This window comes from Musca autumnalis, unplaced genomic scaffold, assembly GCF_047663935.1.
Source record: "Musca autumnalis isolate F117 unplaced genomic scaffold, ASM4766393v1 scaffold_4, whole genome shotgun sequence".
Lineage (NCBI taxonomy): Eukaryota > Metazoa > Arthropoda > Insecta > Diptera > Muscidae > Musca > Musca autumnalis.
This window is the reverse complement of record NW_027411977.1, coordinates 142,582,170-142,597,975: the sequence shown is the minus strand read 5'-3', so window position 1 is coordinate 142,597,975 and position 15,806 is coordinate 142,582,170. Positions and strand designations below refer to the sequence as shown.

Genomic DNA, 15,806 nt, shown 5'->3' with positions numbered 1-15,806 from the left:
TTTTATGTTTTTTTCCTTCACCGAATCAAATTAGCTTTTTCATCAGTCGAAATAAGCGAAAGTCGAAATTACAGCAATTGAAAATGTGAGTAAATATTGACAATGTGTGTTTTTCAACATTCGACTGAAATACTGGAATACGAAGTGTATTTTTCATTCATCCAATGTGAAGTGTTGTTTCATAGAATAAGAACGGGTTTTATTTTAAATCACATGTAAGGGGTGTGCAAAATTGAGGAATTATTTTAATATCTCATAAAAGGTTTAAAGGATGACACTTTCAGGATCATTATTATATCTTACCTATAATGTTTTTCATTTCCTGTTTTGTCCAAAGAAAATACAAAATAACGAATATACATATGTTTGTATACTTTTACTTAAAATTGTATTATTAATATATTTTTTATTGTATATTTAGCAAAAATATTTACATAAAAAACTCCAGTTTACCATATATAATTACACTTTGGGAAAAACCGTGGCGCTGATATACAAATCGTTACAAAAGAAATTTCAGAAATTCATTTGCGGCAGTTATTTTCCAAATTACTTTTTTTAAATATTTTTCGAACAAAATATTTGTATTTGGAATTTGTGTACTATGCTATAAATGCAATATTTTTTCATATGTTTTATATACATACACATATATACATAAATATATATGTCTAAATAAATCGATAAAGTTCCCCGAAGGCATAAATAATAGAGCTAACTTTCGAATAACATAACAAAATAAATTAAATTAAAGCAATTAATTAAATTCAATTTTTGCAAAAAGAGTTACTAACAAAAAAACGTCAACAAAAAACAGAAAAAAACTACTGAAATTCTATAGGATTTAATTATAAATAAATTAATACGTGTAGGTCATATGTTGTAGTAGAGGCCATCATTGGTGTGGCAGTGACTATCGTTGTTCCCCAGTCCGGCAATGACAGTTAAAAGTAAATATCAGACCTGGAAATCATTGAAAACTGTCTCAGTGGCATAGAGGGGCTGTCCTCTTAAACGTAACATCACAGTGCTGTTCAGTAAATTGAAGATGATGGCAAAAATGAGACAGGCTGCATAAATGCCCAGCACAATCCACCACAGGAGTTGTTCGTGTAATTTCTGTTCGAAATTTTTCAAGACCAGCAGACCAATGGTAAGGCCTGCCATGGCGCCAGCTAAATGGGCAATAAATGATACGGATGGATAATCGTCTACGAAACGGGCGTACACCGCGAATCCCACATCGCAGGAGGCTGTAAAAATCCGGAAAACATGTTTATTTTCAGTTACTGCATTTTTAATCCCTAAACAACTCTTAGTATAAATTAGTGAAGAGCGAGACTTACCAAAAAAGAGAATTGATGCCAAACGCAAAATCCCGTAATGCATTTGATGGTAGTTAATCAAAACATTAGCCAAATGGGCAGCTAGTAGAGCATAAACGCCACCACTGGCACCCACCAAATATACATCAGGATCTATGATACTGGTGCCTGCAAGAAATAATTATAATCAGGTTTAGGATGAGGACGGTTATATGACTTCAATAGCTATCGGTATGATGATTTGACCTTAAAAGTTATATAGTGTGAATGAATAACACTCGAGGTACCTATAATCCACATAGTCGCGTACCAAGTGGAACTAAAAAAACTTTGATACATAATTTTCTGCTTTGGTAGCAGCACGTTGGTCTACAACAACTGAGGTTCTCCATGCAGTTAATTTTAACTTCCATCCTTCAATCCTATTTAATTTGCAGAGTAAGTAGAAACATTAAGAAAATGAAAAATGCGATGCCTTGTCTGAGAGTAGCACCGAGGCATTCAGTGTGCAAGCAGACATGCTAACCACTACATTGGCTAACCACTACACAACAATTTGTCTTAAGCCAAGGAGGTGGACTGATTATTCCACAGTACACCGTTGGACACTTTTAAGATTAAGCAGTTCTGCAGAGGATCTGAATGACTGACATGTGTCTAAAGAAGTCTGATCGCTAGCAACTGCCACTCGACACCAGGCCTGACCTGGAACCAAACAACACCCGTATTTCGGCCAGCGGTTGCCACCTCAGTGTAGGCATGTTTGTATTTGTATAATTTTTTCTGTATTAAGAACAGCATATCCCGAAATGCCTGCTCAGGAATCTTTTGGTTCGTGCCGGGACGGAGAAAACCCCAGGACAAATATATTTGTGCCCGGTTTGTCATATACACATCTTTACCCAAATCCAAGCTTTGGTGAGATACAATAGATGTTAGGCGTGGGCGTATCTAATGGGTTGTTCTAGACTTGTCCGTGCGAGGGACTACGACAGGGACTATGTTGCTGCGTGAACGCAGTCCCACTGAGTCCTTGTCCCGCAGTCCCCCCAAAAGCAGTCGCACACGCATCACCTAACACCAGCCGTTGTTGTTCTAATCCGTGAAAATGCATCCTTTTTTATACCCTCAACCATAATATGGAGGATATAATTAAATTTGTCAATCCGTTTGTAAAACATCGAAATATTCATCGGAGACCTTATAAAGTATATATTCTTGATCAGGGTAAAATTCTAAGTCGATATAACCATGTCCGTCTGTCCGTCTGTTGAAATCAAGATACAGCTCGCAATTTTTAAGATAGAGCTTTGTAAATTGGTATAGAAGTTTCTATTACTCCTGGGATGTTCGGTATTGCAAATGGGCTATATCGGTCCACGTTTTGATATAGCCCCCATAGAACGGTACCACCCGATTTTCGAAATATTGAAGACTCATTAATACACCGAAATGGCTGAAATTTGGTACTTAATCTTCGTTGGGGGCATAAACCTTTCTCCAAGAAATTTGTCGGTATAGGTCCATGCCTTCATATTTCCCCCATAGAACGGTACCTCCCGATTTCCGATATTTTGAAGGTTGTAGCCTCAATATTCCACCGAAATGGCTGAAATTTGGTATTCGGTCTTCCATGGGGTTATAAAATATTCCAGAAGTGTACCGCTTGATTTTTGGTATTTTGAAGGTTTTATCGAAATATCGGAAATTTGTCTTCTTTAAGTCTAAAAAACTTTCCGGAAGAAATTTGTAGGCATAGATGGGTACTTCCCGAATTTCGGTATTTTGAAGATTAGCCACCTTCTTCAAAAACGAAAGGAAACTAATTGTTCCATTTTACTTCAATACAACTCGTGGTGGAGGGTTTAACAAGTGCGGCCTGGCCGAACCTAACGCCGTTCTTACTTGTTGCAATTCAAATAGACTCCGAGCTAAGATCGAGTAAATGGAAGAATATCATGCTTGCGGCGGTGCTGGATATCAAGCTCAACAACAACTGCAGCTTATGGCGATGTGAGGTTTACAACGTACTGAGGAAGGATCGCACCAGAAGTGGAGTGGGGGATAAGCTTTCCTATTGCACTAGTCTGTTCAATACAGACCTACCTCCCTTGAGCCTGGCTCTAATGACCTGTACATGGAATGTATGGGGGTTAGCAGTCAGGTGTGGAACTGCGAGGTATAGTTGCTGAACATATACATTCAGCCGATCAATAGATTTACTCCAGGTTATAGGCCATAGGGGATGGAAGATACCAAGCAACGGTCCTGACCGGTTTTAACATGGCAAAGCCCAGGATTTATCTTGGTCCCTCTTTCATTTCAAGTGGACACTGATCTCCCCGTGGTGTCACCTGGGGAACTGCCTTTAACACCCGTTAAAGGTAGTGAGCTAACACGTGCCGCGCGTTCACCCATAAGAACGTTAAAAACTTGGGTTTGGGCGTCGGGTTAGTAACCCTCCCCTAGAAAAAACAACCTACTATGAAAAAACGAAAGAAAAGAAAAACAAACCCCTCTAAAGTTGACGAACCCCGCAAACGTTTCAAGGACCATGATCTGCGAATCTGCACCTGGAATGTTCGCACTCTTTATAGAGAAGGTGCAGTCTTCGCATTGGCAGACGTACTTGAAAAGTACAAGGCCGATATAACTGCCATACAGGAAATACGATGGATTGGGAAAGGTGTCACAACAACACCTAAAGGTGACGCACTGTATTATAGCTGCCATGACGTAAAGCATGAGTTTGGTTGCGGATTTGTAGTTAGTCGGAGACTAAAACATCTGGTATCCAGCTGCACTCCAGTGAATGAAAGACTTGCTGCAATTCGAATAAAAGCTAAATTCTTCAACATCAGCTTTATTTGCGCTCATGCTCCCACTGAAGAAAAGGACGAACAGACCAAAGATATATTTTAGAAGAAACATATGACCGTTGCCCTGCCCATGACATTAAAATCATTCAAGGCGATTTTAATGCCAAAATTGGAAAGGAGAATATCTTTGGCCCAACAGTCGGGAAATTCAGTCTCCACAGTGAAACATCTGACAATGGTATGAGGCTGACAGACTTTGCAGCTGCAAAAAACATGGTAGTTAGCAGTACCAGATTTAATCATCTCGATATTCATAAGGGCACCTGGCTGTCTCCAGATCAAAGAACAATTAATCACATTGATAATGTTGTGATAGATGGAAGACATTCATCCAGCGTGTTGGATGTACGATCGTTCCGAGGCGTAAACATTGATTCGGACCACTACCTTGTTGCAGCAAAGGTACGTACCCGTCTAAACGTTGCAAATAAAGCACGAACAGACACAACGCGGAAGTTGGACATCGATAGGCTGCAAACACAACAGATAGCCACAGCATATTCCACTCAACTAGCCCAATTGCTTAACGCGAGCACTCCTTGTCCCGATAACATAACAACATAATGGCAAAATATTGCCCACTCCATGCAAACAGCCGCAAAATCCATACTTGGATTCCAGAGGCCTCCACAAAGGAATTCATGGTATGATCAGGAGTGTCGTGCTGCTACCGAAGAGAAAAATGCGGCATATAGAGCTACTTTACAATCAGTAGCAACGCGTAGCGCACGAGAGAGATATCGGGAGAAAAGGAGAGAAGAGAAACGTCTTTTCCGCAAGAAAAAGAGAGAAATGGAAAAGCGGGAGTGTGAAAAAATCGATATGTACAGGAGTCAGAATGAAGTCCGAAAATTCTACCAAAGAGTAAAACATCAAACAGATGGCTTTGGTACAGGCACATCCTCCTGTAGAGACCAGCAAGGTAATCTGGTAACAGATACAGATAGCGTGCTCAGGATATGGAAGGAACATTTCTCCAATCTTCTGGTATCCAATAGTAGCGAAGACGATGATACCACAGATCCAATCCCAGAAGACGGTATAGAATGCATACCGCCCGGCCAAGATGAGGTAAAAATAGCTGAACCGGCTGAAGAATAATAAAGCAGCAGGAGCCGATGGCTTACCAGCCGAGCTGTTTAAAACCGGAGGCGACGCGCTGATAAGGTGTATGCATCAGCTAGTTAGCACCATCTGGCAGGAAGAACGCGTACCCGACGATTGGAACCTGAGCATCCTATGTCCCGTCCACAAGAAAGGAGATAAGACTGTATGCTCAAACTATAGGGGCATAAGTCTTCTCCCTATTGCCTATAAGATAGTGTCAGGGATATTGTGCGAACGACTAAAGCCAATGGTCAACGAAATAATTGGACCATACCAATGTAGCTTTAGACCTGGCAAGTCCACCATTGACCAGATATTTACCCTGCGGCAAATCCTAGAGAAGACCCAAGAGATGCAGATCGACACATTTCACCTTTTTGTCGATTATAAAGCAGCATTCGACAGTCCCCTCCGATCAAAGGTATTCCATGCAATGTCTGAATTTGGTATCCCCGCAAAGCTCATCCGGCTTTGTAAGATGACTTTAACTGATACTAGGTCCTCAGTTAAAATTGGAAAGAACCTCTCCGAAGAATTTTGTACCAAAAGAGGTTTCAGACAAGGACAGTCTTTCGTGTGACCTATTCAACATTTTGCTGGAAAAGGTAATACGAGAAATGGCACAATCTACACCAATAGTACATTTTACTTGCTTATGCTGATGACATAGACATCATGGGACGATCACTAAAGGAAGTAACTGATACCTTTAGGAAGGTCGAAGCAGAATCTGCGAAAGTGGGTCTGGCGGTAAACGGCGAAAAGACCAAATTGATGGTGTCGACGCGTCCCTAGAGCTCGGACCAACCGTGGAAGTTAGTACCTACAATTTTGAGGTAGTTAAAGACTTCGTCTACCTCGGCACTGCCATAAACACAACAAACAACATCAGTTGTGAAATAAGAAGAAGAATTGTATTGGCCAACAGATGCTACTATGGTCTAAGTAAGCAATTTAAAAACAAAGCCACATTTCGTCAAACAAAAATAACACTATACAAAACGCTGATACTACCCGTGCTAATGTATGGCTCCGAAGCATGGGTACTTGCGCAAGCAGATAAGGCAGTGCTTGGTGTGTTTGAGAGGAAAATTCTTCGAAAGATCTACGGGCCGATTTGCGTTGACGGTGAATATCGACGTCGTATGAACCACGAGCTGTATAAGCTATACAAAGACATGAATATTGTTAAACGTATTGAGATGCAACGATTGCGTTGGCTAGGCCATATCATGAGAATGAGCGATGATGAACCCGCTAAAAAGGCGTATGAATGCGTGCCACATGGCGGTGCACGCAGAATCGGCAGGCCTAAGCTTCGATGGAGCATACAAGTGGATGAAGAAATGAAAAGGCGCGGTATTCCAAAAAGTCAAGCGAAAAACAGAGAGGAATGGAGATCTTTTCTTAGTTCGGTCTATGGAACAAATGTTCTGTAATGGGCGAACTAAGTAAGTAAGTATAGGCCATACATTATCCCTCTTTTGGAAGGTCATAACGCTTTGGTCTTGGGGGACTTTAATGCTCATCATGAGTTGTGGCATTCGGTCCTCGGAAACGATCAGGCTGAGCAGCTAGATAGCTCTATGTTTTGCACGGTCAATGAGGAATTAGCGAAGAGTGTCACAGCTCGCCAAACATAACCATCGTGTCACCTGGGGCTGGATTCTTGTTCTATGAAAATTTGAAATGAAAAATATTTCCTTTATAATTTTTTTCATTTGACATATTTTTCCTTTAGCCTTTACCTAATTAACTGCGTGTTGCGTGTGCGTTCAAAAATACAAAAACAAAATACATGTATTTCAAATTGACAACAAAAACAAATACGTGTTTTTTGTTTTTTTTTTTTTGAACGCACACGCAACACGCAGTTAATTAGGTAAAGGCTTTATAAAATTTTTCATTTCACATTTTCATAGAAACAGAATTGAGCCCCTGGAGCCCAAGACGTATGATTGAACAATCATGGTGGCGCTTGACTTATCAAAAGCTTTTTGATACTGTCAAGCACTCCACGATGTTTGAAGACATCGAGCCGACAACCCTCCGGCCTAGTTGGATAATCAATTTTATATGTGGACTCCAATCGTACGTGGAATTCAGGAATAAGAAGTCCAACCCCATAGAGTGAAACAGGGAGTTCCTCAAGGTGGGGTGATATCTCCCGAACTGTTTTACCATCTAAAGCTCTTGTATTCCGCACCCTCCAGACGGCAGTGAGAACTTAACGTATGCGGATCATTGTATGATCTTGGCGCCAGGTACCTTCCCTGATGTCATTTGTGAAAGGCTGAACTCCTGATCTTACCACAATTAAATCTAAATCTACGGCTACTCTGTTTACCACATGGACGGCAGAGGTGAAAACAGAGTTGAATGTTTTTTTTGCCTTATTAAAGCGAAGGTCATTTATAGTGTTATTTAATTAATTCTCTTTCGAGTTGAGCTTATTAGACCTATTATATACATTGAAAAATTAGAAGTCTACCGAAGTGCCACACATTCAACCATTACGCTACGTTTCACGGGTGGTTAAGCCGATCTTCAGGCGTATTGAATGTTGTTTTTGTGGCAGACGAAGGCAAAGCTTGGGAACTAGTATATATGTATATCGCACTTCATTAGATAAATGCATATGCGAATGTCATGGTCGCGGTATCAGAATTCCGACCACTAACTACACCAAGATTCTAGGGGTCACATTCGACATCAGGTTTACGTCGTCCGTGCATCCCACCGCTATCTGCGACAAGCTGAGATGTGTGACCGTGTTTTATGGACGGGTATATACTTTCATATAAGTATATGAACTCTGCTGGATTTCATAGTAAATATATTTTTAATTGAGAAGGCTTTGTAAGTTTTCTACGTCATAAAAGTTTTCGTTCTGAAAAAAAAAATATGGAGGATTCGATTTGAAACTTTAAAACTGAACAGAACAAAATTAAAGAAAATATTTGAAATTTAAAAAAATATCAATTTGAGCAATAAATCCTTTGCACTGCCATTGTTTCTATTTTGGATGGGTGAAAATATCCTTTTATTGAAATCCTTGCTGTTTTACGATTAACATTCAATTTGAATAAGGCTGAAATTCATAGATTGTGGTCAAATACTATTTCTGTGCTGATTACCTGAAAATTTGAAAATTTAATCTGTAGAAGCATTAATCGAAAGGTCCATCCAATTTAAATTCCTAAATGAATTTCAAAGAGAAATTTCATTTATTGTGAGAATTCAAGAATCAAACATTTTAAGAAGATACAATTATCAAAAACAGAAAAAAATACATCCAAAAGGAATTAATTTTGAAATGAAGCCAGTAATCCAGTTGTAATATTTATCGAGAATTCGAATACGTAGTCTATTTTAATAATCAGAAGTTCACCACAAGAAGATCCTGATTCTTTTTTTTTTTTCTTTTTTTCAATTTATATAAAAACAATAATATTTTATGAAAGATTGTTAATGTTGCAACAAGATCAACAAGCGCTTGTCGACGAAGCTACAAATTTGTGATTGTAAGTAATAATTCATATACTTTTTTCGTATATACATACATATGTATCGTTTATAAAATTGTATTATTATTAATATTATTACGCGACATAACCACTACGTATTTTTTTTTTCTTTTTGAGATAATGTTGATATTAAAAAGAATCAAATAGAATATTCCACACTCTTCTAGTATTTAAAATTTTCTATTAATTTTGTACCAATTTTATTCTTTGTTTGTTTTAAATCTTTTTTTTTTAATATACAATGTTTAAAATTTAAGATTACATCTTATTCCGTTTAGACCATAAAATAACTCTACGAAATTGAAGGCATAGGTATTTAGAATGATTTTGGGCTGACGTAAATACAGTCGGCATCTAGATTCGATAACAATAATTCCTTTATACTGGCAATGGCCATCGCGATTTTATGTTATAATATTTAGCTACCAAAACATTTTAATTTTATTGTAACTGGTTGAGGCCTATTCCTTTAGACAAGAACACCCCCCAAGCCCTGAGCACGGCCGGATTAATTGGTAGCATAGGTCACGAAGGAATGGGGTCTCGTAAGGATCGTTACAGATGTAGGAGTAATGTCCTCATGCCCCTAGCCGGCAGTACTTGGGGTGCAGATAAAGAAACCTTGTTGGCCACATATAACGCGATAGGTCAGTCTGTGGTAAGCTCTGCGACGTCAATATGGTCCGCGAATATATGTGCAACGTGATGGAATATATATAATATTCAAACCGCCCTAAGAACTGCGACAGGGTGCCTCCTCATGTCTTCAGTGGACCATCTACATGAGGAGGCAAAGATTCTACCCGTACAGTAACACAATGGCATGCTTTCGTTACATTACTTGCTCGGGTGTTACCGTGAGAGCCATCCTAATCACCATATGGTGAATAGGACCCCCGATCGATGAAACCGTGCAAAACATCTACGCAGCATGCGGCACAAGCCCGTACGACACACTGCCCCTTTTAACTGCCCTGCCAAATAACTCCAGTAGATCTGTGGTTACATCCCATCGAAGCAGCCACATTCTTAGAACTGAAGATACAAATCGGAGCTCCTCTTACGGCACACTCGTGGGAACAACATATGGAGAAAAATACAAAGGAAAAATCAAAACCCCAAAACAAAATCCCTCGGTTGCAGTCTGGTAACACTTTCGAAGAGGACCTCTTAACATCGAACCAATAGCTATTGGTAACAGTTCTGAGATATTTCATCCCAAAACACTAATATATTACGGGATTACGAGAGAGCCAAAATCTCTCATCTACCTCCAAGCAAAATCGTTCCCAGCGGATGACATAAAGCCTGCTAAGAGGAAGAAACTAAAGCATAACTCTTCTCAACAATAAAGCGACCCTTTGATGAAAACGTTAGCCTGATGGTTGGGACACACCTGCTGGCCAAATACCCGAAATCAGACTAAACATCCCAGCAGAAGCGACGGAACTAGGAAATGAGCGCTGTTTTTGCTCTTATAACAGTATTTGATATGTTTGTATGCTCGTTTTCCGGCTTTATCTGGCTCTGATTCTATCTCCAGTTTTAGGAATGTGGCTGTTTCGATGAGATGTAATCAAAAATCTACTGGAGTTAGTTTAGTAGGCTTGGTTCCAGTGTCAGCTGCCTGACTCTGGGGTCACTGGGGTTGGCTCGACGAAGCTCGTCACGCTCATTTGATAATGCCGTCGCCTCTGTCGGGAAGTTTGCGCTCACTTGGGATATTCAACCAACAGGTATATAGCGAGCGGCTGCAGCAAGATGATGTCTCGGAACGTCCTTTCTGCTACCCGAACATCAGATAGATTGTACACAGACACTCTGAATATGAGCGTGATGAGCTTCGGCGTACGAACCCTGAAGACCCAATAGTTAGGGAAGTTACGCTTGAATTCAACAGGATAGTAGGCGAACGTAAGCGGAAAAAGTGGCTAGACCACCTGAAACAATGCATCATTGGATTGGATTAAGTAAATTGTGGGCAACGGTTAAATCACTCTCGAAACTAGGAAAGAATTTACAGAGCACCTTGAGAGTAATAGGGTAAAGAGGAGTGTGCTACGCCGTATAAAAGCCCATCCAGCCGAAGAGATTCCACTACAGACACAAGGAGAAGAATTGGAATGGTGGTCCCGATACTGAAAGCAGGCAAGGATGTCAGCAGAGGCTATTCGAACCGGCCGGTCTGTGGTAAGCTATATGGCGCGTGTGTGTTATGCAAATGTTAGAACAACGCAGGGGGGGACATATTTCAACCATCAAGAATTCGGCCCAGAGAACTGCAACCGGGTGTCTCCTTATACACCAGTGGACTATCTTCATGAGGAGACGAAGATTTAACCGCTGCATAAGAATATCAAGTCGATGAAGTACCTGTACCTGCTTGGATGTTACTGCCGTGGAGCATGTGCTCCATACCGAACTTGCAGTCCCAGTCAGTTGAGGATCTTGGTCTTTCCTAACTTGTTTGAGTTAGCCGCTTTAACAAAAATGTATTACGGTGCTCACAATATTTTTGATGACGGCAATGTTTCCATGTAGGACAAATTGGAAAATCATCCTGCCATACTTTGAACCCGCTTCTGATGATTAAATTTGAGGTGGGAGGCCTTTTTCTTCTTGGGCGGCTTTGCATTGTTCTGCTAATTAGGAAATCTGGTCCTTTTCACCGCTCCCGAAGAGTGTTCATAATACCTTTCAGAGCATTACAAAATGACATAAACATCTGGAAAAGTTAAATCCGGAGTCCAGGAAGCTGCGTCCAACAACGAAGAATTTGACGTATCTAATTTAAAAAGCCAAGCTAGTCCTCACTGACACAAAACCTAAGAATCTATACTCTATATGTCTCTATAATTTATCGAATTTACCACAATCACAGGTAATTGAACAAAAGCATTGGCAGTTCTTTCCAAGGATGCTTTCTAGAGCCTATTTAGTTCAAAAATTAAACAAAAAGCATTCGAATATCTGTAAAAATATACTACACAGCAAAGATTTTTTATAAAGCTAAACTAGAAATTCGTAAACATAATAATATCTATATAATGAGTATTCTCTATAAAGCAGTAATTTGTCGTTCTCCAAACGAGAACATTTTACATTTCAGATTGAATTCATTCACATTCAATAACGTACACCAATGGTCGTCACCCGTGCGTATTATTAATGTAAATATGTCACATATTCATATTTCCAATCGCAAATATGTCCATTGCTAATGGAAAACACACACAAACAAACACTTACCCAATGAACCAGCCAATACACCAGAAAAATATATACACGCTATACGACCGGAACCATGTACCATCTCCAATGGCAGGCCAAATACCAGTTGTATCAGCAAATTAAAGCCCAGATGAAACCAGCCTGCATGCAGGAACATATACGACATGAAACGCCACAGCTCGTGACGTTTATCTGGACGATAAATGAATAGGGAATCAATGGGTACAGGACCCACAGGATCAGTCTCACCGCCAGCATTCACTGTGTGGTACGTGAATAGTGTTAACTGTAAAGAAAACAAAAACAAAATAAATTATTTAGTATCTAACGACTCATAGATATTCAACACACACACACATACATATATATTATTACACTGTGCATTGTTAATAGCATAACACAAAGTTTGTGGCAATGTCGTTGACTCTATACATACATACGTATAGAGGCAAAAATAGACAAAGCGGGCTATAGTCATGTAATTTCTGTCTCTTTGCCCAGTCTTGCCTTAAAGAAAGTTTATGGTGGCGTTCAAACTAAAGTTTACTTTTCTTGCCAACTTTTTCTTTACTTTGTTGAATTTTGTTTCCGTCAGTAACTTGTGGCTAGACATTGTGTCGCGTCAATCTCAACCAAATCCATAGTAAAGTCAAGACATACACAAACATCATTACAAGTCGTTATTTACATTTTTAAATGTTATTAATTGCATATTGAGGTGGTCTTATGAGAGTGATAAGAATAAGGATACAAGGACTTGTTAATATGTACATTAGGGTTATGAATTATTTACAACCTCGTATCCCTGTATCATATTTTGATGAGCTTTTAGCTAAGAATAAGAAAAAACTTAATTATAAGGATTCTATAAAAAAGCTCACACACAAAAAGCTTTTAAAGTTTTTATATATGAGATGTTTTGAAAATTTTTTGAAGTCACTTTAAGCACATACATATATAACTCAAAGCTAGCTTTAAAGCCACACGACATAACCAAAATGACATAAGCTTTTGTTTCCCACCAATTTTATTGCCATATCATTACATATATATCATTTAATATCATATACATATTATATGCTGTTTATATTAGAGCTTTTTGGGAGGTTAACCTTCATTATAAGGATTTGTTTGACGTATATGTAATGGAATTGACATTTAAAACCCAGTGGGTTTGTTAAATCCGGTTATATATAAACGTACTATAACATTATTTCATATATCATACGAGTATCAATTGAAATTGCGTGACCTTTTTCAATATTTAAATGAAATAAAATTAATTTTAATTAGTAATAGGCAAAAGAACATTCATTCGTGCAACAAGGAATAATTTTGAGAATTTTTTTTTTGCATTTCATAGTAAAAAACTTTTTAAAGTGGTTTTTGCGTGACCTTTTTAATAATTAAATTAAAAGTTCATACATTAGCACTACAGGAAATTATTTTTGAGAAAAACGTCAAAAAGTCAAAACCCTAATGTAAACTACACCGACCCAAAAAAACAAAAAAAAAATCGATTGGAACTCCTACCCCCTACATTTTTTCCATTTGACCCAAAAACATTATATATGAAATTTTATGACGATCGGTTAAGGCCAAAGGCGAATTTTTTCGAAAAATTTCTTAAATCCGCATTTATGGTCCAATCGATTAAAATATTTTACCAGTTCATTGTTGTGGCTAAAAAACGAATCCTACAAACGAATTCGGATCTGATTTTAATAGATTTTGCGAAGCTGCTGCTTTTGCCGGCAGTTCAAGTTCGGCGATGGGCTATATCGGTTAACGTTTTGGTATAGCCCCCATATAACGGTACCACGCAAGTTCACGTATTTTGACGTTTTTAGTCAGATTTTCAGGCAGAATTACCTATAACACTGTGCAACAAAATGGAGCTCAAGGTCTGGGGGTGGAAATTCGTTTTGGGGGTGAAAGCCACTCACCAATGGAATCCCGAAGGAGAGATCCGCCGTGAGTCGAACTTATGGCGTGACGAATATTTTGCTGGATACCCTATAAGCCATCTGACACTAGCGTTGTATCGTTGTTCGCAGTTATTTTAGCTTATTTGTACGATGACATGTCTTCAGTCAAATAAAATGACGATTTCTTTCGTAGAACATTTCGACCTTCTAACTCGCTTCTTTCAATGGCCTTTTCGTCCTTTATTTCAAGAACCTAGTAAAAGTACCTCAATATGTCATTTTCCAGCTTTGGAATATACTGCAAAAATGTAGCTCAATAAATTTTAGGTACAGCTCTCATTGACAACTAATCGATTTTGTAGAGTTTTCATGGTCATTTTTGACATTTACCCTGCTTTGGCTCAGAAAAAGCAATGTTTTGTGTTTTTGAATATTCGTTATTTATTGGTTGTTCGAATATACAGAATATACAAAAGTACAATACATAAGATAAATTAATGCGAACATCGATATAACGCTAGTTTCAGATGGCTTATAGGGTATCCAGCAAAATATTCGGCACGGCATAACGCGAGAGTTCGCCTCACGGCGGATCTGTCCTTCGGGATTCCGTATATACCCACGAATGGCTTTCACCCCCAAAAGGAATTTTCCACCTCCCAAAATTTCGGTTCACAGTGTAATTTGACCTTAACGGTTACAAAAAATTACGGACTGCCTCCCGATTTTCGGTATTTTGAAGATTTTAGCGACAATTTTTAACCGAACTAGCTGTAATTTAACATTTAAGGTTCCCAGTGGTCACGAAACTTCTCCACCAAAAATAGTCAATATAGGTCCATGTCTTGGTATAGTACCCATATAAAGGTACCTCCCGGTTTTCGGTAATTGGTTTTGGCAACGTTTTTTGACGGAACTACCCGAAATTTGCAGCAAAAATTGTAAACATAGAAATAGTCCCCATATAAAGGTACCACCTAATTGAACACATCTTAATACCCTCAGCATTTATGCTAACGAGGGTATATACACTTTCATACGGGCAAAATGTGCCTCATCGAAATAATGGTTTTAGACCCCAAGTATGTTTGGACGAAATGTGTTTCAGACAATTTGGAGTTGACTTAGCCATGTCCGTTCGTCTGTCTGTCTGGCTGGAAAGCACGACAACTCTCGAAAGGATCAACCGATTCGGTCCAAAATTTGGCTTTCGGTCCAATTTTTTCGGTACCTCCCCCACAAAAGTTCGAAAACGTTGGGAAAATTTTAGCGCACGACAACTGTTGAAGGGAGTAACATACTTGGCCCATACTTTGCACATCGTGAATATTCTACCAGACTTAGTTGAGGTTCCCATATGGTGAACTCCTTCGGGTACCTTCCTCACAAAATTTCGGAAAAGTTCAGTTTAGGACCTTCCCTCGAATAGCCTTGATTTTTGTTGTTATAGCTTGTATTCAATGACCCCCATAACATGATACAAGTTTCATCAGGGGCAAGTAAATACTTACTGAGAAAATAGCCTGAAAGGTGCAGTAAACCCATATGACACTGTGTATAGTGGTTGAAGCACAAGATAACTCTTAAACGGAACTGCCGATTCGGTCCAAATTTTGGCCTTCGTAACATTTTGTCCAAACTTAGTTTAAGTTCTAAGATAAGTCATATTGGTCACTCCTTCGGGTATCTCCCCCACAAAAGTTCAAAAATGATCGTAAAAATTGTGCGCACGATAACTGTTGAAGGGAGTGACCGATTTGGTCCATACTTTACACATCCTAATACATCTACCAGATATAGATAAGGTTG

General features: G+C 38.9%; 1 protein-coding gene across 5 annotated transcripts in view; it reads right to left on the bottom strand.

The window, feature by feature from the left end:
* Positions 1-365: 365 nt before the first annotated feature.
* The window catches only part of stet (rhomboid serine protease stem cell tumor), a 235,805-nt gene continuing 220,364 nt past the window's right edge, over positions 366-15,806 (bottom strand). For all 5 annotated transcript variants that reach the window (XM_073980022.1, XM_073980021.1, XM_073980024.1 and 2 more), the window contains 3 exons: positions 12,088-12,355; positions 1,347-1,493; positions 366-1,253 (listed from right to left, as the gene is read on the bottom strand). In XM_073980022.1, the coding sequence (XP_073836123.1) occupies positions 958-1,253; positions 1,347-1,493; positions 12,088-12,355 (711 nt within the window). In that variant the 3' untranslated portion in view covers positions 366-957. The remainder of the gene's footprint in view (positions 1,254-1,346; positions 1,494-12,087; positions 12,356-15,806) is intronic.